This window comes from Triplophysa rosa, linkage group LG10 (genome assembly GCF_024868665.1).
Source record: "Triplophysa rosa linkage group LG10, Trosa_1v2, whole genome shotgun sequence".
Taxonomy (NCBI): Eukaryota; Metazoa; Chordata; class Actinopteri; order Cypriniformes; family Nemacheilidae; genus Triplophysa; species Triplophysa rosa.
Window position 1 is genome coordinate 24,515,356 of NC_079899.1, and position 21,779 is coordinate 24,537,134.

Genomic DNA, 21,779 nt, shown 5'->3' on the forward strand with positions numbered 1-21,779 from the left:
GTTATTTTATCTCTGATTTCACTTCATGGAAGTGAAATCCGCATTTGAGTTATTGACGACAAACAATGATAAAAACAAGATCACTTTACATATAGGATTATACATAAGAAATCTAAATTTGCCACATAAAATGACAAGAAAAAACAATGAGGGCCCAGGATATCAAGCCAAAAAGTCTAACATCAATCTCAGATTTCAATGATTAGCTCTGCATTGAATCACACCATAATACAATACATGAAAAATCAATAATTCATGAATAAAATCATATTCTATCAATACACAAGCAAATAACTTGTTTCACATAGAACCTTAAATCAGCTTGTCCCTCTGTTAACAAAAAGGTACTTTAAAGCACTACATTTATTGTTTAATCAGCTGTGCGACTTGTGTATTCTCTGCCTGAAAGCGACCACGTGTCTCAGACCTACTACCTGGCATTGCACAGACAGCAGCACGCAATGGCAGCAGAAACTGTTATGTCATTTTTATCAAACCGCATTCAGCGATAATCTCAATGTCAAAGTCCACTGGTTCTCGTGGACAAGATTGCCAGAAAGGTTTTCTATTTAAGTCTCTGAGTAACATTAGCCAGAGCCACAGCAAATGCCTGTACCGCTGAGAATGGATACTGAAAATCCAGGATGTATGCATTGCCATCGATTCTGCCAAACTGCATTACCTGAAACAGAAAATTATGGGTCAGATCCTATTGATGATATATATTCAAATTTAAGTGTTGTTGACATTTCAGAAAACTGCATACCTGGCGTCCGTCAAGCTCAATCTGAAAGTTTTTGGCCGACTCCTGTGTCACCCGTCCTCCAAAGTCAAGCTGGTATACCTGGGTGGCTTCGTTCCACAATGGCTGCTTGTTGGCCATGACATAGACAAAACCCTGACTGCCAAGACTACGGTCCTCTCTCTCATTGGCCTTGCGGCACTTTATTTCCTCCAGTTCGCCTGCTGTCCTCAGATTACGTTTGCTCTTCCATCCTTTCTTGCTGCTTTGGCTTTGGTTCATCAACTCATCACCGCTGATGAAGAGTTCAGGCTCGCTCTCTGAGCTGTCCTGGAATTCATTGGACGTCCGGCTCAGTTTCTTTGCCTTGTTCAGTGATTCCTTCTGCCCTTTAGGTTTCTTCTTCTCCCTATTGCCAAGCCTTGGGCTGGAGATCAGGGAATTGAAATCCGAGAGTGTGCGACTATCCTTCTTTGATTTCCCTTCAGAGACACCGGACATGTTCGCCTCCTCCACCCTACTGTCGAGACGCTTACGACTCTTTTTGCTGAACCTCTCTGCACCTTGTGGAATCGGACTCTCATTTAGAGAAGTCTGCTCCTGAAAGCTATCCCCAGATTCAGCAACCGCCTCTGATGTGATTTGATGATTCAAGTGTTCAACAGGCGGAGGAGGAGGGGGAAGAGGAGGTGGAGGAGGGGGTGGTGGAGGAGCTGGAGGAGGCGGTGGGGGAGAGAGTACTGGCTTTTCCATGATCTGGTGGGTCTTACTGGGAAGTGTTGCTGAATGGTCCGGCATGGGCGGACAAGTGCTGTATGTGCTCCAGGGATGTAAGCTCATTGGATGGAGCTGTAAGTTGTTGCATGAGCTGGCTCCTGGATACATGGGTGGAAGGGTACAACAACCTAGATTTGTCAGATTCGCTGGATAACCTGGAGGCAGGACTAAAGTTGGGTCTGGTTGGCTGAAAGGGCTAGATCCTACCATGTCATTGGGGGGACATGGGTGCCCAGGACTCTGTAAAGGCTGCAGTTGAGGTCCACCATGCCCTACCACTGGTGGGAAGGGTGAAAGAGATAACTGATAGTGTGAAGGGAGGGTCATCGAACTTGGATTTGTTGGAGGCTTCGTCGAAAGGACAAAAGGTAGACGATTTATGTCCAAGTTATGCGGTTGGCTAAGTATAAAAGGTGGCTTATGAGGTCCTGGTGGTACAGCCAATAAATTTTGGTCTTGTGGTATCCAGAGTTGTTCTGCTGCGGGAGAGTCCCATTGGTAAGGTGGAGGCCGTTTGACCGTCAAGTTGACATCCCCGAGTGTTAAATGGCGCACAGATTTTTCAAGATGGCACTGTTGACTTAGCGTCTCGTCTTCTGTAAAGGCAGAGTTCACGTATACAGTTCTGTCTCTACTGTTGTCAATAGGACTCAGGAGGTTATAGGAGGACTGGGAGGCTAATGGCGATGCACTTTTGGAGTGCACGATTATAGTGCTGTGTTGAGACCCTTTGCCAGATGGAAACTCTTGCCGGATCACAGTTCCTCCAGCAATTCCACTGCTATTGGTGCCTCCACCAGTGACACTTACGCTAGTGCTGCTGCTATTACTACTACACTGAGTGCATGTATACAAAGCCGAGGGTATCCTAGGATGATAGGAGAGTGTGAGGGAACCATTCATTTTGGATTTTGTGGGCAGTGTCCTCACCGCATCCACCATTTGAGGAACTTTCAAGGTGGGTTCTCTTCGATCCCGACGCAAAGTGGCATGAATCAGACCACTGTCAATCCTCTGGGGGGGACCTCTGATTGTATTGATCTGGTTGACCGTGTCGGGATATGGCGGTGGGTCTCCGCTCGGTATAGAATATCTAGGCACTGAGAGGCGACTAAGGGTTGCCGAGCTATACGGCAACAGGACCTTCTTGTTCTCAGATGAACTCACTTTTAGCGTAGCAGAACTGCCCATTCCTTGCATCCCGTAGGCATTCTGGTTCCGTATCAAACGTCTCCTTGGGCGACACACCTCTTCCACATTTCCACTGCTGTCAAAAGTTGTGATCCTTTCATAGCCCAGTGGAGTTGGATATTGGAGACTAACTGAGTGAAGAGAGAACTCGTCTTTAGTTAAACACAGATCTGTTGACAGCGTATTGCCATTTTCATTGCTAACAAGAAGACCCGGAGGGGCAGTAGTGGGGACGGCTGCGGCAGTAGATACCACCGTGCCTGGATATGGTGGTGGAGGGTTTACTTTGCGCATCTGAACCTCAAGAGTGTCGATTTCAATAAATGACTGTGGTCTTGAGGGAACTTTTAGGGTGAGGACTTGTTCTCCTCTGTTTGGTGGCTGGTCTGGATGCATAATTTGAGGCATTAGCTGTAACTGATGCAGGGATAAAGTCGCATACCCTGAAGGAGGAGGCTGTAGGGACATCTGCATTTTGAGCTGCTGTTGCATTTGCTGATGCTGTTGTTGCATCTGTTGGTGTTGCATCTGTATTTGTTGATGCTGCTGCTGAAGCTGTTGCTGCTGCTGCCTCATCTCCTGGATTTGCTGTCGAATCTGTTGCTGCTGTTGTTGCATCTGTTGTTGCTGCTGTTGCATCTGCTCGTGCTGCAGCTGCAGCTGATGCTGCTGCTGTTGGAATTGTTGTTGATGAATTTGTTGCTGATGCTGCTGCACTTGCTGCACTTGCTGCTGAAGTTGGTGATGCTGCTGTTGCAGTTGTTGGGTTTGCAATTGATGTTGATGTTGCAGGTGTTGCTGCTGCAGCGATTGTTGATGTTGCTGTGTTTGCAGTTGCTGCTGCAGCGATTGTTGATGTTGCTGTGTTTGCAGTTGCTGCTGATGTTGCACGTGTTGCTGCTGCAGTGATTGTTGATGTTGCTGTGTTTGCAGTTGCTGCTGATGTTGCACGTGCTGCTGCTGCAGCGATTGTTGATGTTGCTGTGTTTGCAGTTGCTGCTGATGTTGCAGGTGTTGCTGCTGCAGCGACTGTTGATGTTGCTGTGTTTGCAGTTGCTGCTGATGTTGCTGCTGCAGCGACTGTTGATGTTGCTGCGTTTGCAGTTGCTGTTGATGTTGCTGCGTTTGCAGTTGCTGCTGATGTTGCTGCGTTTGCAGTTGCTGCTGATGTTGCTGCTGCAGTGATTGTTGATGCAGCTGCTGTGATTGATGTTGCAATTTCAGATGATGTTGCTGTGGTTGCAGTTGCTGTTGATGCTTTGATTGTTGATGATCTTGACGCAGTTGGTGAGATTGTTGCGGCAGATGACGTGGAGGTGGAGGAAGAGTTCCACTCAGGATGTTATTAATTTCCAGTCCACTGAATATTACCTGTCCAGGGTTCGAGTATCTTGTTGGTACCGAGTACTGTGCTGTTGCAGTGTCCTGACTATGCTCAGAGACTGATGCACTAGCAGCTGCTGCCGTCGCCGCTGCGGCTGCTGCAGCGGCGGTTGCCGTGGGATTGGTGAGTACATCAAGCTGAATGTTCTGATTGGCTAGCAGAGACTGGACAAGGCCTATACTCTGTGTAGGTGACATGGCTTGAGCAGGGCTGTGAATTGGGGCAATGGGAATATTGACCGTGCATGGAGGATTGTCGGCTGACTCTCCAGAGGGTCCCATCACTAGAAAAGAGAGGATAGTATATCGAGATCAACAACTTATATTTGGATAAATCTATACTCAGATCTGGACTTGAACTGATTCTTACCAGGCAAATCATCTTCATCCTCACTGAACACATTGGGATTGAATACCGGGAGACTCATGAAGTCCAATGATATTTTACGTACCTCAGGCAAATAGATTGTCATCTGACGAGGTTGCAGGTGCAGCAAACTAGTTTTATAAATAACTGGAACAAAATACATTGTTGTAATGAATTAAAATGTAATTAGTCAAGTCACATAGTAAAATAATGATACTATTATATATGATGCAGTTACATAACATCTGATATACCTGCGCCCAAGTTAGCTGGTAAAAAGGTGGCAAGACCAACTATCTTAAACTTTGTTCCCCAAATGTTAGAGGTGACCTGGGCCAAGTAATTATGCTGCAAAGCAAATTGAGCGATAACTTTAAAAAGGTATTCAAAGTCAAAGTCAGTACACTAATTTTTCTTTTCCGATTAAACAAAATGAGGTGTCATCTAAGGACATGGTGCAGTAGACACAGGCAATAAATAGAAACACTTCATATCAATTCTAGGCAAGTATAATAAAATAATCCCCATATTTAGCTTCTTAATAAGATGTTAAGTACCTCACTAAAGCCATCAACTGGAAATTCTCGTCGAGTAAGACTCGGAGACCGTACTGGGGGCTTCTTTGGTAACCTAGGAGACCTAGACATTTCTTGAGATGTTTGAGCAAGTTTGGGAGACTTTCTCGATTCCATACTAATTCTTGGCAGTGAAACAATACAAAACATAACATAACATAACAACAAAAAAGTCACAGAATGTTGATCTTGTTGATACATGCATTATTGGTAATATTCATATTGCGTTACAGTGTCAATTTGGACATTTCTGCCACCCTGAAACCTTGCATGAATCTTATGAATATATAACAGTACCTTATATGTTTAGAGTACCTAGGAAGCTTAGGAGACCTGTTTCCTCTGGAAAGCTTTGGCGACTTTCGCCCAACCCACTCGTCACTTAACTCAATATCACTAGAGTCTGAACAGTTACAGCTGTCTGTCATATAGGAGATCATCCCATTAACACAAACCTCATCTGAAAGACAAGATTGAATTATTTGAATGACATCTGAAAGCGATTGTCATGGGAAAAAATGAACACCTTCGAGTTTTATTTAGAGTTTTGTTTAGGGCTGTACCTGCTTTACTATCCATTTTCGGATCCATAATGACAAACTCTGGCCGTAGTTTGCTGATGCGACGACCCTTGAGAATAGGCACCAGGCCCCCCAGGTGTTCCAGGTAGAGTGTGTAGCAGGGTCCTCCCGCCTCTGGATTCTCCTCTGAGCGCTTCATAGTGCAGTGCAGCCGTTCGTTTCCCGCTGTGGGATAGCTCACAAAATCTCGGATGTTGTTCGGATCAGGGATGGGCGGCTGGCGAGACCAAAGAGATTGGTTTAGTTTTATGTTAGTACAAATTAAACTTTAACCTGCTTGGCTTTGTCTGTTTACCTTGATTGTTGGGATGAATGCAGTGGTCACGTAGGAACAGAGAAGGGAGGGCATGTTCAGTTTCCCCACATCTCTTTCTTCTTTAAGAGCGCTGGCAATGCCCTGCTGACAGAGCAGCTGCAGACTGGCCACACGGTGCTCAACTCGTACAACATACAGAGCCGGACCGCAGGCCAGAAACAAACGCGAGTCTCGGTGACCCCAGCAGATAGTGGTGATGGGCCTCTGAAACCAAAACACATTTAGGATTTTTTCACATATACAGTATATAAACATACAACTAGAAGTAAAATGTAAATCTGGTAAACTCTCTGCAGACTGTACTTTAAAATGCATGTAAATATTTTTATATCTAGCTATTTACAAATAAAACTGATAATGTGCAAAATGTAAAAGGAATTATAGCTAAAAATATTCATAATAAAAAATTAAAAAAAGAAAATATTGTGGCGCCAAACATTAGTGCAAATATCAATATATTAAGTAACTTTAGGTGCGTAAATCCACAGCAAATATATCCAAAAATAGAAAAAAGGACCCGCACACTTTCAAAAAGTTTGGACCAAAAAATAATACAAATATAAAACAAAAAGTATTGATAAATATTATAGAATTATATTGAAATATTAATTTAGCTACTTCCTGCAATTTCAAGAAATTCAAAATTCTATTTATTTATTATCTTCATGTAAAATTATATAAATAAATAAATAATACATAAACAATAGTCTTACACATGCTTCATACTTTTAGAAAATATTAATCGACAGAACAATATTATCTTCAAAAAGCATTTGGACACTTAAAACATATCATTAACATATCAGCTCATTTGGTATTCGCAAACAAATAAGAACTAAATTTACTTTTTATATTACTTTTAATACACTGTAGTCCAAGTGTTATTTTGATGAAGTATGCAATAATTTCAGTGCTTAATAAACTTATTTGGTTAAATGATCATTGATGTTGACAGCTCACTTGGGCTGGAGTTTCCAAAGTGTATATATGTTCCCCTTGGACGTTGTAAAACTTGACAAGAGCGTTCCTCATGATGGAGGCACAGGCTGAGTCAGAAGGCAAGCCGTGTCTTTCCATCCCAGCCACTGCCAGAAGATCTCCCTGAGAACACCACTGTACCTCCACATCTGAAAATCACAACACTCTGTCTGATCAGATTACAGCATGTTTTCTAACTCTGTCACAATGGATTAACAATACAGCGACACCAGACGCCTTAAAGGAATATTCGTTTTTATTCTCTTTAGATATTTTTCGCAGAACTACATCATGCCGATAACCAGAAGCTTTTCCACTTAGAAAAGTAGTCCCACTTCAGAAGAAAACATTAATGAAAGAAATGGTAAACCTTTACAAAAATGCGAAATATTATGAAAATTCAGTCAATCAAACCTGCATGACTTTCTTTCTTCTGCAGTACACAAAAGAAGATATTTTGAAGAACGTTGAACCAAACAACACTGGACCCCATTGACTTCCATTGTATGAACTATTGAGACATTTTTCAAAATATCTTCTTTTGTGTTCAACTGATGAAAGAGTCATATATGGGTTTTGAAAGACATAAAGGTAAATAAATGATGACATTTTTGGCTGAACTAACAACATAACCCGGAATAATTTGTTAATAATGATTCATTGGCAGAAACACACGGTGAGTCGGTTACCTATTGCAAGAAAAGCAATTTACCTTTCAGTCCTGAGCATATAATGTGAGGTGAAAGGTCGTCAAAGTTGTTCATCAAACTGATGTCTCCCGATATGAAGCTGACCGTGAGCACTGGTTTCAGATTTTGCACTTGTAAGGAAAGGCAGTTTTATAGTATACATTAAAATAGGCAAATAATATAACACAAATCATCCTTAAAATACAACAATTGCTGTTTTTATATCTAAATAAAGTATAATGTAACGCCAAGATCCTCCAAAGACCTCATGAACATAGTTCTTGAGCAGAATTTCAAAGAATTTCAGAGTGTAACATACCTTGAGCTGGGGTGGGATCATCCGAGTCTGTGTCGCTCTCAGTGCTGTTCTCCACCAGAAAGTCCGGGCAGTTCCAGGACATGCCGACTATACCATCTGACTCATGCAGAAGAACATGGGCGAGCATGCGGCCGTGGCAGTCCATAACTATCACCTGTCCGTCTGCTGTTCCAAACAGCACCTAGAGGGAATTAAACATCACATGAAATGTTAAAAGTCTACCATCAGCAAAAACGGAAAACAACCTGTCAGGTCAATGATGTCACCAACGTTACCTGTTGGTCATCTGGTGTCCAGATCCCACAGGTGATCTGGCTCTCCAAATTGATCTCAGATGACCAGTGTCTCTGACCACTCACTGAACCCACCAGGACGAAACCGTCTCTGTAGGCGATTAACGCCTGCGTGCCGTCATGTGACCAGGTGAAGTCACTAACCTGGATGACATATATAAATCATTTTGATGCGGAAGAATATGACCTTTTAATATAAAAAATACAAGATATCTTGTTTGAAACTGCTTCCAAAACATATTTATTATAGGGCTGTCAAACGATTAATCATGATTAATCGCATCCAGAATAAAAGTTTGTGTTTACATAACATATGTCTATGTACTGTGCATATTCATTTTGTATTTATAAATACAAACACATACACAAGTATACATATTTAGGAAATATTTACATGTATTTATTTATATTTACCAATAATTGAAATGATATATAAATGTTTATTAATTTTTAGATTTTTCTTAAATATATGCATGGATGTGTATGTGTTAATAAATACAAAATTATTATGCACAGTACACAGATATATATATTATGCAAACACAAACTTTTATTCTGGATGCGATTAATCGCGATTAATCTTTTGACAGCCCTAATTTATTATAAACTAGACGTTTGCACTTTATTACAATTACCAGTGGAGAAAAATATGCTCTTATGCTCAGTAATTGCTCTGTCAACTTAATCATCGTATCATATATATTTATAATATTTTTTTCTGAAACGGTAAGCCTGCTTTGAAACATTATTTATTGTGAAAAGCAAAACACACACTGCAAAAAATGACTTTCTTACTTAGTATTTTTGTCTTGTTTTCCAGTACAAATGGCTAACAATTCTTGAATCAAGATGCATTTTCTCGATGAGCAAAATAAGTCTTGTTTTTAGACAAAAAAAAAGGAAATTTCAGTGAATTTGTGCTTAAAACAACAAAAAAATCTCCCAATGGGGTAAGAAACACAATCTTGAATTTAGTGTCTAAGAGAAAGGTAAACCTTAATTCAAGATTATTTTCCTTATTTTTCAATGTAAAGCGCTTCGAGTGCCCATAAAAGCACTATATAAATGTAACGAATTAAATTAATTAAAAAATTATCCCATTGGCAGATTTTTTAGCTTGCTTTAAGCACAAATTCACTGAAATTTCATATTTCTTTGTCTAAAAACAAGACTTATTTTCTTAGGTCATTTTGCTCATCAAGAAAGACAAAAATACTACGTAAGGAAGTCATTTTTTGCAGTGCAAACCAAACTAACAAATTATATTTTGTTTATTCACATTAGTACGCTCCTGATAAACAAGAAAGGATAAACAAAAAGTGTAATATACCTGTGCACCTCTATCATTGACCAGCTCAACGGACCACCTTCCTTCATACTGGATCCACACAAATATCCCTCCCTCCATATCGCATGTAGCAAGCTTCTGAAACGGCTCATTCCACCGAACAAGAACAACCTGCACAGGTGCAAAACCACAGGGATTTAAATCCCTCAGAATGATGCAGAAACGCTGACACACACGCAGGTGCACAGAACGACACTTTTTTTTAAGATTCAAGGCAGAGATTTTCGTTTGCAAATATACAAACACCGCTAACGTATCGACACTCTACAAACTAAAGTTTCATTAACATAGAAACCAACCCAGCTAACCTAGATATTTCGTTTGATACGCGCATGAACTACTGTTCACAAACGCGTTGTCTTTGTAACAAACAAATGCCACTTCAACAAGCTGTCACCTCGCTGTTATGACCCCGTAGATTGAAGTTGATTCTTTGTGGGGTATTTCTGTCTCTTCTGCAGTGACTGGATGTGAACGTCACACCCACAACACCTCTGGCGTTCCCGGTGGCCAGCCAACCCTCCTCATAGTAACGCCTCCTGCACACCGGCTTCTCCTTCTCGCTCTTGGGAACCCTCCCTTTCCACGAGAGGCAGAGGATGTTGGAGTCGCTGCAGAGGACGGGACCATGTTCCACTGCAGCCAACATCCCTACTGACTGACCAGACTACAGGAGAGGAAGACAGAATTAAAAGTGGGGTCATTTTCTCCGAAGTCGGTCCAAATCATGACTTTCTGGTCGTGGTGGTCATTGTTATCATTACAGAGAATGAGGTTTTTAAGTTTTGTGTTTCTTCTTTTGTGTTCTATGGAAGGAAGTCTACAGGCATGTAACTTTTGTAATTAGACAACACATTGTAGTTATGATTTTATTGTCATTTCAGCCATCCTTCCTTCGGATGAGAGGTTAAACCGAGGTCCTGACTCTCTGTGGTCATTAAAAATCCCAGGATGTCTTTCGATAAGAGTAGGGGTGTAACCCAGGCCAAATTAGCCAATTCGTCTCTATACATCATCATGGCCTCCTAATCATCCCCATATGTACTAATTGGCTTCGTCTCCTCTCCACCAACAAGCTGGTGTGTGGTGGGCGTTCTTGCGCAATATGGCTGCCATCGCATCATCCAGGTAGATGCTGCACAATGGTAGTGGTTGAGGAGATTCCTCCTTCCATGTAAAAGCGCTATATTAATGTAATGAATTATTATTATTGTACACAAACATACAGTAGATGTTTACTGTTGCATAATGGTTTTATTGTAAATTAAGCCAAACATAGTTAAATTAAACAGAAATAGGAAACATCAGTGTAAGAGAGTAGGCATAGAAATATTTGAAAGACGTTTTTCCTCATTATCAAAATTTGAAGTTACAATTTATATGAATTAATAAGAAAAACTTGTATTGGTATTTGTCTTATAGCACATGTATTATTGGATGACAAAACTGTATATAATAGGTCACAACTACACTGTACGCTAAATATAAATTAAGACCAAGCAAAAATATATTCGTGTCTAAAAAAGAAACCTGAAAACACTCACCTCTTCATAGTCCCTGGACATTATTAGTCCGAATTCCGTCTTTAAATGAGTGCTCCATTTTGCTTGCTTATTCAGAATGATGTGCAGCAGAACCTGAGAATGCTTTTCTGCAGATGTGTCTTTAGAAAGAAGGACTAAAAATCAGGCCATTATAGTCTGCACATCATGAGCAATCCAGTTTAATCTGATTATATTCAACAAAATGTCTTAAATTATGTCTACATCAAAATTCTCAGAATTTGCACATTCCTATAAATAAAGCAAGCGTTCCAGCCTTCAGTAGTTCAGCATTTCTGTGCAGAGAAAACACCAAATAAAAGACACACACACAGGAGAAAAGATAAAGCATAGCAGCCGGAACATATACATTTATATACTATCTGCACACTGTAGAACAGAAGAGACCAATGAGAACCACTCTGCATGCCATGAAGACACTGAAGACATTATATCTCAAGTGTCTGAACCCACACACGAGTTGACATTGGTCCCGTTACGTCACGGGGCGTTTAAAGCCCCCACAAATCGTGCTTTCATACACGAATTAACGCACAGCAATGTATGCATCGAAACATCTATTGACAAAAGAATGCAAACGGACAATAACGTTAGAGAACAGTGTGCAGAACTAAAGCAGATGAGGCAGCTCGCAGGCGTCATGGCAACAGGGATGTGTGATGATGACTGAATTTTAATGACATGCAGTCTAATACTTTAAAACTACATGTATGATCATGTCCTATAGACATATGCTATTTTTGCATGCGTTTGCTGCAACTAAACAAATTTGTACAAATAAGGCATCTTGCTATTAAACTGTAATACATTCGACAAGAAACACACATAGAGGGTTGCCATGTACCAAACGGTGTAAATGGTTATTTTTGCGTTGTGACAGCTAATTAAGGTAATTACACTGGGTGCAGTTTATAATAAATCCATCACCACCTACACTCGCGATTATACAACCATCCCAAAACAGCAAAGCCTAATGGTCAACCCTTTAAAACCATCCACACAAAGCACAATTTACATCAAGCAAGATAAGAATTCGTTCGGGAGACATATAAAAATCTGCCTTAATTTTCATGGGCAAACTCACCTCTATCAACTCGCTCTCAATGCGTCTAAATGGTTGCCAAATGCACACTGTGAATTTTACCTCACGGTACGTCAAACTGCTGCATTCGGATCGAGTGCAATGGCGCAAAAGAACTCCAAAATGCGGGATCTTTCGGCGCGCGAAGGCAACCCGCGCTCTGACGGAATGGTACTTTAGATCACGTGTCTGGAAACCCAATCCAGATGGTATATCACACAAATGCGGTGTAGGCTACATGCAAAAGCAGGATGATTTTTTTTATTACACGTGTCATGAAGCAATACAGTGTGGAACTTTGCGTTAGTGCTTATGTGTGAATAATAAAAAAGAAAGGTTTAAAAGCATCTCTCCATGTGTACTGAAAACAACGTGTTTCAACGTCACCTTACAAAAGTGTTTCCCCAATTAACTTTTTTCACACAAATTAATGAAAATGCTACAAAACGTTAATATGCATTTTTTTTAGACATAACGAGTATAAAGTGTGCCCATTACCTGACATATCACTGAAATATGAGAATCAAAACGTCACATACTTAACCGTAAAATTGCACGGCTATGTTGCGTTAATGTTCTGCTTTGCCACGCGTTGCTTTACAAACACGGAATGCAATCACATCCGATTTTAATTGTCCTTTAATGAACTACATGCTAAACGCCACATTCACCACTGAATCATCCGCCATATTGGACCAGGCAAACCCGTCCAAAACCCATACAAGTAAACTGTGGGGTTGTTTTCTTCTAGATAAAAACACAATAACGTTTACATTTTTTATTTTTTTAACGATGTAAGAGCTACGTGGAGTACAAGAACGTTCTTTCTCAACTTATTTTGACCATAATTCCAAACAATCCACCTGCCTTGGGGGGGATTGAAAACGCTTGCTTACCTTCGCCCAAACCGCGGTAAACATGTGCTAATGCTAACTGTTTTTGTAGCGTTTCTCTTTTCCTCGTTAAAGCTGACAAATATGTGGATTTTCGGCAGTCAAACACCATTTTAGTGAGGTTAAATACACATTGAAGTAGTTTCTACAAAATATGATTACGCAACAACGCAAGAGCTCATGGTAAGTCAGTCGGGGTTATCAGTTAAATACTGTTAAATTTGTTTTGTTTACATATAATGTTATATTTTACTGTAAAGCACTTTGGTCAGTCCTGTGGCTGTTATAAGCGTGCTATATAAATAAATTGAACGTGAACTTTTGAAGGCGTTGAGTGTAATACTACATTCTTCATTCTCCAATGAGTTGTGCATGTTGTGAAGACTTGTTTGTTTTGTTCAGACATACAGACTGAGAAGCGACATTCTACAATATCCTACAACAATATCTACACATGCCTGAGAGGTGTTCTGTATAACTCCTAGTGTGAATTAAAAAAATAAAGCATTCTTACCATACCATTTTGCCAGTTTAAAGAAATCTATGCATATATAAATTCTTATCTTTTGCAAAGTAAAAGTATAGCTTGAATGTAAAGCGTCTGGTATTTTCTATGCCCATGTTTATTCAATGGTACATGAAAAAATATTCACAATGTTAAATGTAATTACATTATGGTGGTCCATGTTATTTTTCCTTAAACACCACAGGTCAGTAATGTTGAATAGGATAAATCAGATCCCTCTATCAAAGCAGGACTGTAAGAGACTGTTCACATGAACTTTTCTTCTATTGTCTTCACATTGAAGCCATGTTTTGTTAGGTTTTTGTTAGGTCTCTGTTGTCACAGTTAGTGCAGACAGGTATGATGCGGTTAGGTAGTGCTCTCTTGAAAGATGTGAATGACGCTGTCATATGCAGGTGGTGGAGTCTGTCGGGGCAGAAAGCCTCTTAGACTGCCCTTTCCCAACCAAAATGACTCTGCTGGTACTGTACTAAACGGATCTGTGATGTTTGGAATCAGTGCCTCCTGGTTATCATCATCTGCTTCATCATTGGTCTTTTTCGCCTTTTTTGGTGGCCGAAAAGTTGAGTTTTGGAAACTGGGGCTTCTTCCCAATATTTCGTTGGGGTCTACGGACGTCTGTCTGTGGAGATTTAATACGGCTCTACCAGCACCTTCGCCGTTCTTGTCGAAACCGTATCTCTTGTAGTGGCTGAGGTGACAGAGCTTATTTTGTGAGCTTTTAGAGTCCGCATGCTGGTTTTGACGTCTGGTGATTCGGACTGAAGCTCTACGTCGTGACATCCATGTCAGGAGGAGGAAAATCAAGATTCCTATGAGTAGACCCATCAATATGGACAAGCAGAATGCTAGGATGAGCTCCTCTGGATGGAAGAGGTAATTGAATTTTGAGGAAATAATATCAAGTGTTCCGTTTAATAATTAAACAACAACCTAATGATTTGAAGCTGTATTGAATACATGTTCTAATGTGACATGTATACAGTATAACATGAATGTTAAAGTCTTTTGGGTGTTTTTTAATCTGACTTGATCATTTGCAATTTCATTTTGTACATTTATAAGCGAATGCAAATATTGGCTTAATAAAATGAAAAACTTATGTATCTACAAATCTTTCAGAAATAAAATTTAGCTTTAAGTTTTATAACTGCACACATTTTATAGCCTATATGTAAAATATGATTTCTACCTTGATAACAATATGAGCCAACTAAAGCATGGCAAAAATAAAAAACAAATGCAAGCAAAATCTTACCAAAATCAACAGGTTTTAGAATTTCCCATATCGCATTTGTTTCATTTGAAGCCATAGCACATTTAGGAGAAGCAGGCCAGCAGTGAGGCGAGAAACCTTTTGCAAACTCTCAGTCTTGGCACACAGAAAGTGCTCACTGTATTTCTCAGGGAAGCTGTTACTTTTTTTGTTTGCACGAAGGGAAACTTTGTCGTCATTTTTCCTGCCTCTATACTCGTATAATTAGCAAGTGCTGAGCTTATCTGTTTGGTACAGAGATCCAGGGGAACAGGCCTGTTTCCTCTTGCATCATTTCCCCCGTTTCAGTGGAAACAATACAATGGCTTCTTCACCCCATTATAATATAATAGCCTGACTTACACCTTCCAGCTTCTGTAAAACGACAGATTTTGAAGTTTATTTGGTTTTGAGATAAAATTCTAGATAAAAGGAAAGCACATGGATTAGAAAAAATCAGAACAATACATCACTCTTTAAATTAGTTTCAAAACTTCACATAAGAAAGTGGAAACGCCCAGATAATGGGGTTTTCTGTTGTCAGAGAGGATTTCCTCAGTGCACTTTTTCTTTTGGGACAACAATGTTTGGGTTTGTAAAAGTGCAATTCTTTAGTATAAAACAAAGAAAACTGTAAAAAGAAAATAAGGAGATATTCTGAATTCTTAGTCAAATGAAAGAGAAAAAATAACCCTCTCTCTTTCTCTCAACAGGTATTATTCTGGCTTTTGTTGAAACTAGTAACTTGGTATTAGCACCCATTGTATTATTGCTCCCGTATGACATATCGCTTTATTGCTCCATGAACTCTGGATAAAAGCGTCTGCTAAATGACTTAATGTAAATGTAGTCCAGTCAAATTGGTTTTATAGACATTTCTCTCCTGCATGACAAGTAATTTTGTAGTTGTATATTGCTTGATATACTTACAGGAGTTTACGTGAAAAAACAGCAGTGTCCAGCAGGTGCCAGTATTGACTTATAGATGGTAAAACTGCATGGAAACAGAGGCTGTCTTCGATATAATAAAAATGTAATATTTTAATCTTTGTCTTTTGTTTTATATATAAAATATTGTTTTATGCACGAAGTAATTGCTACAATTATTCTGTAAAAATGCTAGCAAGAATTAAACAATTTAAAGAAAGCTAAAGAAATTATTATATTTCATGACGCATTCTTTGCTTTGTTCAGCGGTATTTTTAAAGCTCTATAAGATTTTGTACACACGCTAACTGTCTTTATTAATATAACAATAGAAATTGTACTTTTTCCTTTAACGTTGTTTCAACTTCACGCAGCGCAGCGCAGACCGATCAGCGTATGACAACACAGTACCGCGAGAGCGATTCAAAAGCGCAGCTCTCACGATACTTTGATGTCGTTCGCAGTCTCCGCAGAGCCTCAGAAAATGTAACGTCCCCTTTCCGTTTCCGTTCACTCCTGTAGGTGGCGTCTCGCGTTTCATGAAGCCTTACAACATTGTTTAAGTGTTTCTATAGCAACCTGTCCAACAGAGCTTCACCATTATCACATGAGACAGGAACTGCGGCTCACGGTAATACATGCGCAACATACTCACTACCATACAACTATCAAATAGATTCTGACGAAATGCAGCTTATTTATTTAGCCAAAATGCGAAATATAGTTATTTTCCATAGCTTTTAAGCATTTTCAACTTTTAGATCAACCGTCTGTGCAGATACTTATGTGCCCTTAAGAAAGTTGCATGGTTTAAGTTTTATTACAGTAAAAGTGTAAGTAGATTGACTTCCAGTCATATAACCATTTATATTATGTACAAGCTATGGTTATTGCGGCCGTACTGTAGTTATTTGTGGTTTTACTACGAAACAATATATTTACAGTAGTTAAGCTGTGGTTGAGGGTGTTGCAAGTGTGATGCCATAGAGTTTTTGTTGTCTTTACTTAGTTGTTTAAATGTTTGACTGATAAATATATACATGATGCACTCTATAGACATGCACAAGGACTGCATTACACATCTGAAGTGAAATGTTATCCCTGGTGGGCAAGAAGTTAATCAGTATGAATGACTTCTATAACTCTTATTTTCTCATTCAAGAATGGTCAACCGGTATTTAAAGTCCACCACTGTCACATTAGAGTGAAAAAGAAAATTCACATATGCATTCTGTGTGATAAAAGATACCTGGTCTAAAGACGTGGTGACACTGTTTATGCAGTACATAGAACCAAAATTCTAAAAAAAAGTGAAATTCTGTTGAACTTTTTCTTCACAGTTCATCATCTCCAGATAGAAGAGGACTTCTGATTGGTCCATCACACAGTCGAGCACCTAAATGAGACCTGCTGTTCTATTGGACCACATCAAGTTCCTGGAGTCCCTGCATCAGAGAGAGATAAAAGAGAAACATAAGACAGAGAATTGTGGGAGGGGCGTATGGGGATGCCCCTTTACAAAGTAGTGCAGCATCTGCTGTGTGGACTGCAAGAGTGATACAGTTTCACATCAGACCTGTGCAGGACTGTAGAGAGGGACCATGGCTTCCCTGAGCCCTTTCGGACGGTCCAGCAAGGACATAATGAATGTGATGCAGAAGCTTCAAGGTAGGTGATGCTGGATTTCTGCTCTTTACCTCTCGTGACCGCTCTCTGGCACGGTGAGTCAGGCAGAATTATGCTGATTCAGTGCCTTCGGACCAGGAGTTTTGCCAGATGCCTCTTGTTACGTGGATAAGAACTGAGACACCTCATATTTGATCGCACGGGAACTCACCTACTTAATAAATCAATATTAATGTTGTACAGCATGATTTTGTGCATGCATGCTTATTCATTTCTCTTCTTACTAATGCTGGCATCACACTAATTTGTGTTATAGATTCAAGGAGAAAAACAATCAAGCACTTTCATTTTGACATTTGTGTTCATGGCCATGTGAGTTGACTCCGCTGAGGCGTTAGAGGGATGTTGTAGTGCTGCAGTGCTTTATGCCAGGTGTGGTTTTCTTCCTCTTAGCAGGACAGTAACCAGAAATAGTCTCTGTTTGTTTATTTCTGGATGAAAAATTGTGTCTGCTTGGTGACTACACAAATTTGTGATTCAGTTCAAATTGAACAGCCATGTAATCAAGCTGCTTTCCATAAAAGAACAGGTGTTTGATCGATATTTATGCTGCTATCTAGTAATGAGGTCGATGGCATGTTATGCTCATAGCTGATATACAATATATGTTATTATGCAGTTTATTACTTATGCAAAAATAAGAAAATGTTCACTATGCATTAACTTTTGAGATGGCACAGGGTGCAATGACAGACAAAGGTAATTGTCATTGTGGACTAGTTTTATGTTTGAACTATTGTCACAGGTTTCTTGTTAAGGTCATCGTTGTTAATTCTTACCAAAGGCAATTGCTGATGAAGGCTCTTTTCTAACACTTGAGTTGTTGCGGAGACAAGTTTTGTTCGACCTTAGTTCCTCAAACTTTCTTGGTAGATTGACATGATTTACATTCTTCATGTTGTTTTAGTGCCGGGAATTTTTAATCGTCTCTGTGTTAAAACAGTGCTTGTATAAAGTCTTACTCTTGTTCAAACCACTAATGGCCACCTGTACCCTTTAATACTATGGGCAATGCTTCAGAGAGCAGGAAAGGTTGAGTGTTTTTTCAGCCATTTTTGTGGAGGTGGAAAAACAAGACACCGCCCAAATGATTGAAGGAAAGCAATGATTGTTGTTCTGGGAGTCCGTGATAGCGGCTCATGCTGAGAAGAGTGTTTTTCCATGATCCACCTGTTTTTCTGGACAAAATCCAGGTTATCCATTCAGTTTTATTGTCTAAGAGCTGCACGGAGACTCCAGGAGTAGCTTGTGTCGAACAGGTTGAACACGACACTTTTTGTGTCCTTGGAAAAAGATTGGAGATCGATATTTGGAGTCGCTGTCACTGGATGCCTCTTGTTGGCAGATGTCCATTACTGTTGGTATTGGTCTGGTTCAAGCCTATAAAAATGGGTCATGAACTAGCAGTAATTTAGTTTTATGTGAAAGCATCATAACAGGAGTATGTTACAAGAGTTTTCTGGTTCTGCCATTTCGGTGGATTTCAGATGCTCTCATGACAAATGGACGTCGGGTAATTCCAGCACCATGGTTGTGACATTTGCAGTCAAAACTTTACATGCGTATCTAAACCATCATGCATTGACATCGGTATGGTTTAAATTTTTGGTAAATCTTTCTTTTTTTTCATGGTAAGGTTGACATATTGCCAAGGAGCATTTGCTCGTACTGTTTTGGGTGAAACCAGAACTGGGATTCGAGCTAAAGAGAGGAACTAAGTATTCAGACACACCAGGAAGGAAGTTGTATGTGTGTGATAACTGGTAGAGTTTTTCTTTGACCGTCAACATGCAATTTGCAGCTTTAGTGTAGGAAATCTGATTTGAGAATGAAAGATGAAAACATGATGGTGAACAGGCAGTTATCACTGGTATTATTGAGAGAGATTATAATGAAGCCATAGCTCAAAGTATTACATTTGTAAAGCATCCTGTCATATCACAGATTCACGGGTGTGGGCTCTTTTGACGTGTGTCAGTAAACTCACTACCCTAGCAACTACCCAGAACACCCTAGCAACTGCCTAGCAATACATTAAAAACCCTTCTGAACATTTTAGCAATGGCAAACAGTAGCAATACCATGCCTAAAGCATTTAATAAAAGTTGATTATTTATAGAAGTATTTATGTTAATTTATGTAAAGTTTCTGAAAGTTGTATTTTTTGCATAGTCTTATGCGCATAAACAGAAGCACTCTGTAGATTTTGTTGTCGGACTCGACAGAGCAGTCATGTCAAGGGTTAATTCAGGACATGTGTATGAATTTGTGTGGTCAAAGCTGCGATGAAAGTCATATCGCGAGAGGTGTGTGCTGGTTGTCATGGCACATCAGCAGTAAATAAGGCGATGTGTGGTTTACACAACAGAAGGCCTGTGGTTGCGATCTTTTTTTGGTTTCCCCTTCAGCAGCGCATGGCGCATGCCCGTTCAGAACCTGAGGTGAAACTGTGAGCCGTTTTTCCTCCACTGGCACGAATCTGTCATTTCCTGTAGCCTTATGTCAAATGAAAAACCTTCTTACGAAGCTTATTGTTTTATTGTAAAACAAAGAGAAATGCCTATTCTTGAAATAACTTGTGATTGAGATGTAACCCAGCTCATTACTCTGATTTATGCCCGTCTGACTTCTAACCTTATAGGTCCATCATTTAAAGAAACGGTTTACATAAAAATAAAAATTCAGTCATCATTTATTCACACTCATGTCGTTCAAAACCTGTATGAGATTTTTTTCTTTTAAGAAAATGTCTCTGTGGTTTTGTGTCAACACAATGGAAGTCAATGGATGCCAGTGTTGTTTGGTTACCAACGTTCTTTAAAATAGCTTTCATGTTGTGCAGAAACTCAAGTCATACAGGTTTGCAAAGCCATGGGGTCTAGGTGAACTGAGATATTAACTGTTAACTGAGGTGAGAGAAAGTTTTAGGGAAAAAAGCCACATTATCATAAGCACTAGATGGCAGTGTTTAAGTGACATTTCTATGAAAATAAATTAGCGGCATCTTACTTTTGGTAATCCTACGTTTCATGTTTTGTAATAAAAAAGAAAAATGTTTAAAGTTCATTCTTCAGACTGAAGGGAAAGTTAATGTTAATTCATTAATACTATTATTCACTTTCTGTAGTCCTTACACAGATAGACATACAGATAAAATAGATATGGTGTTGTAATATGATGTTGTCCTCAGTGCACGTGAGCGGTTCCCATATAATAACGGTCTATACTGCTAGCATGCAATTTTAGCACGCATGCAAAATCTTGTGTGTCGTGTTGTGCTTTTGCCATTGTGAAAATACATTGATTTCTGATGGAAAATTATAGGGTGGCTTGCGGAGAGAACAGTAACATGTTCACTGCGCTTATGTATTTGCTCTTTTTAGACTGTTACAAAATGAATGTAACGGTCTTTTTAAACTTTTACATTAATATTGTACACTGAAAACCTAAAATACATAATTTCTCAAATATGTTTCAGGACCGGACAGCTCCATATTATTGGCTGGTTCTGTAGATCCATATACTGTAGGGTTTTATGGTTTTTATGTTATTAGAAGATAAATACAACTGAAAGTGCATAATATGATGAAGACTATCCCATATTTTCGGATATCTATTCAATCTACTGTGTGGTTCAAACGTCACTGAGCTGACTATAAAATAGTGAAGATGCTTCTGTCTACAGTATAGTAATAATCAACATTTTTTTTGTTTTAAATGATATAACCACCATAACAATTTAGCTTCTGAATATGGAAATTAACATTAATTTCTTAATATTTTGCATATTCTCCCATTGTACGTTTGCTTGAATCACAACATTGCCTTATTTTTGTAAAACTTGATATTTGAGAATGTTTCAAAGAGCATCTTGTGTGACCTTTTGTACAATGAAGGTAAATGTCAAAAATGTTTGTTTATTTGATTGTTCTGTTAAACAAAGACTTTTAGATTATGAAAGACACAACAAAAAGCTAAGTTTAAAGTAAGGCTATGATGATAATGTCCTTTCTCTTAACCATCAGACAGTCACAAAGAAAAAGCCGTCACAAATAGATGTGTTGTTAAATGGCTCTGGTTGTGTGGATGCTCAGGAATAATAGAGTGATATTACTGACCAGGTGGCAGCAGGTGGTTAATGTATTGCACTAGCTGGGATATAAATGATTTAATACTTTAAGTGCACTTGGTTCCCTTTTTCCTTAAAACCATTTGCAAATAGTGCAGTTCAGTACATGTATTATTAAGTATAATTAAATACACAACACCAATGTTTTTTTTGTTATAGAC

The 21,779-nt window shown here is 39.3% G+C and overlaps 2 protein-coding genes across 5 annotated transcripts; both read right to left on the reverse strand.

Moving 5' to 3' along the window:
* On the reverse strand, positions 1–11,216 carry tulp4b (TUB like protein 4b). Of its 4 annotated transcripts, none has more exons than XM_057343879.1 (15): positions 11,104–11,216; positions 9,957–10,226; positions 9,542–9,670; positions 8,194–8,355; positions 7,919–8,099; positions 7,623–7,730; positions 6,893–7,059; positions 5,912–6,136; positions 5,599–5,833; positions 5,351–5,495; positions 5,018–5,099; positions 4,715–4,808; positions 4,464–4,607; positions 767–4,377; positions 1–682 (listed from the first exon to the last, which is right to left on the reverse strand). In XM_057343879.1, the coding sequence occupies exons 1-15, from the start codon at positions 11,122–11,124 to the stop codon at positions 566–568; spliced, it is 5,691 nt and encodes a 1,896-aa protein (XP_057199862.1). In that variant the 5' UTR covers positions 11,125–11,216; the 3' UTR covers positions 1–565. The 4 variants fall into 4 exon arrangements, with proteins under 4 accessions (XP_057199862.1, XP_057199860.1, XP_057199861.1 ...); XM_057343877.1 differs by having other exon boundaries at positions 5,018–5,159; XM_057343878.1 differs by having other exon boundaries at positions 5,333–5,495.
* Positions 11,217–11,282: 66 nt separating this feature from the next.
* myct1b (myc target 1b) lies at positions 11,283–15,003 on the reverse strand. Its single transcript, XM_057343880.1, has 3 exons — positions 14,880–15,003; positions 12,206–14,484; positions 11,283–11,396 (listed from the first exon to the last, which is right to left on the reverse strand). The coding sequence occupies exons 1-2, from the start codon at positions 14,932–14,934 to the stop codon at positions 13,970–13,972; spliced, it is 570 nt and encodes a 189-aa protein (XP_057199863.1). The 5' UTR covers positions 14,935–15,003; the 3' UTR covers positions 11,283–11,396; positions 12,206–13,969.
* Positions 15,004–21,779: the final 6,776 nt, after the last annotated feature.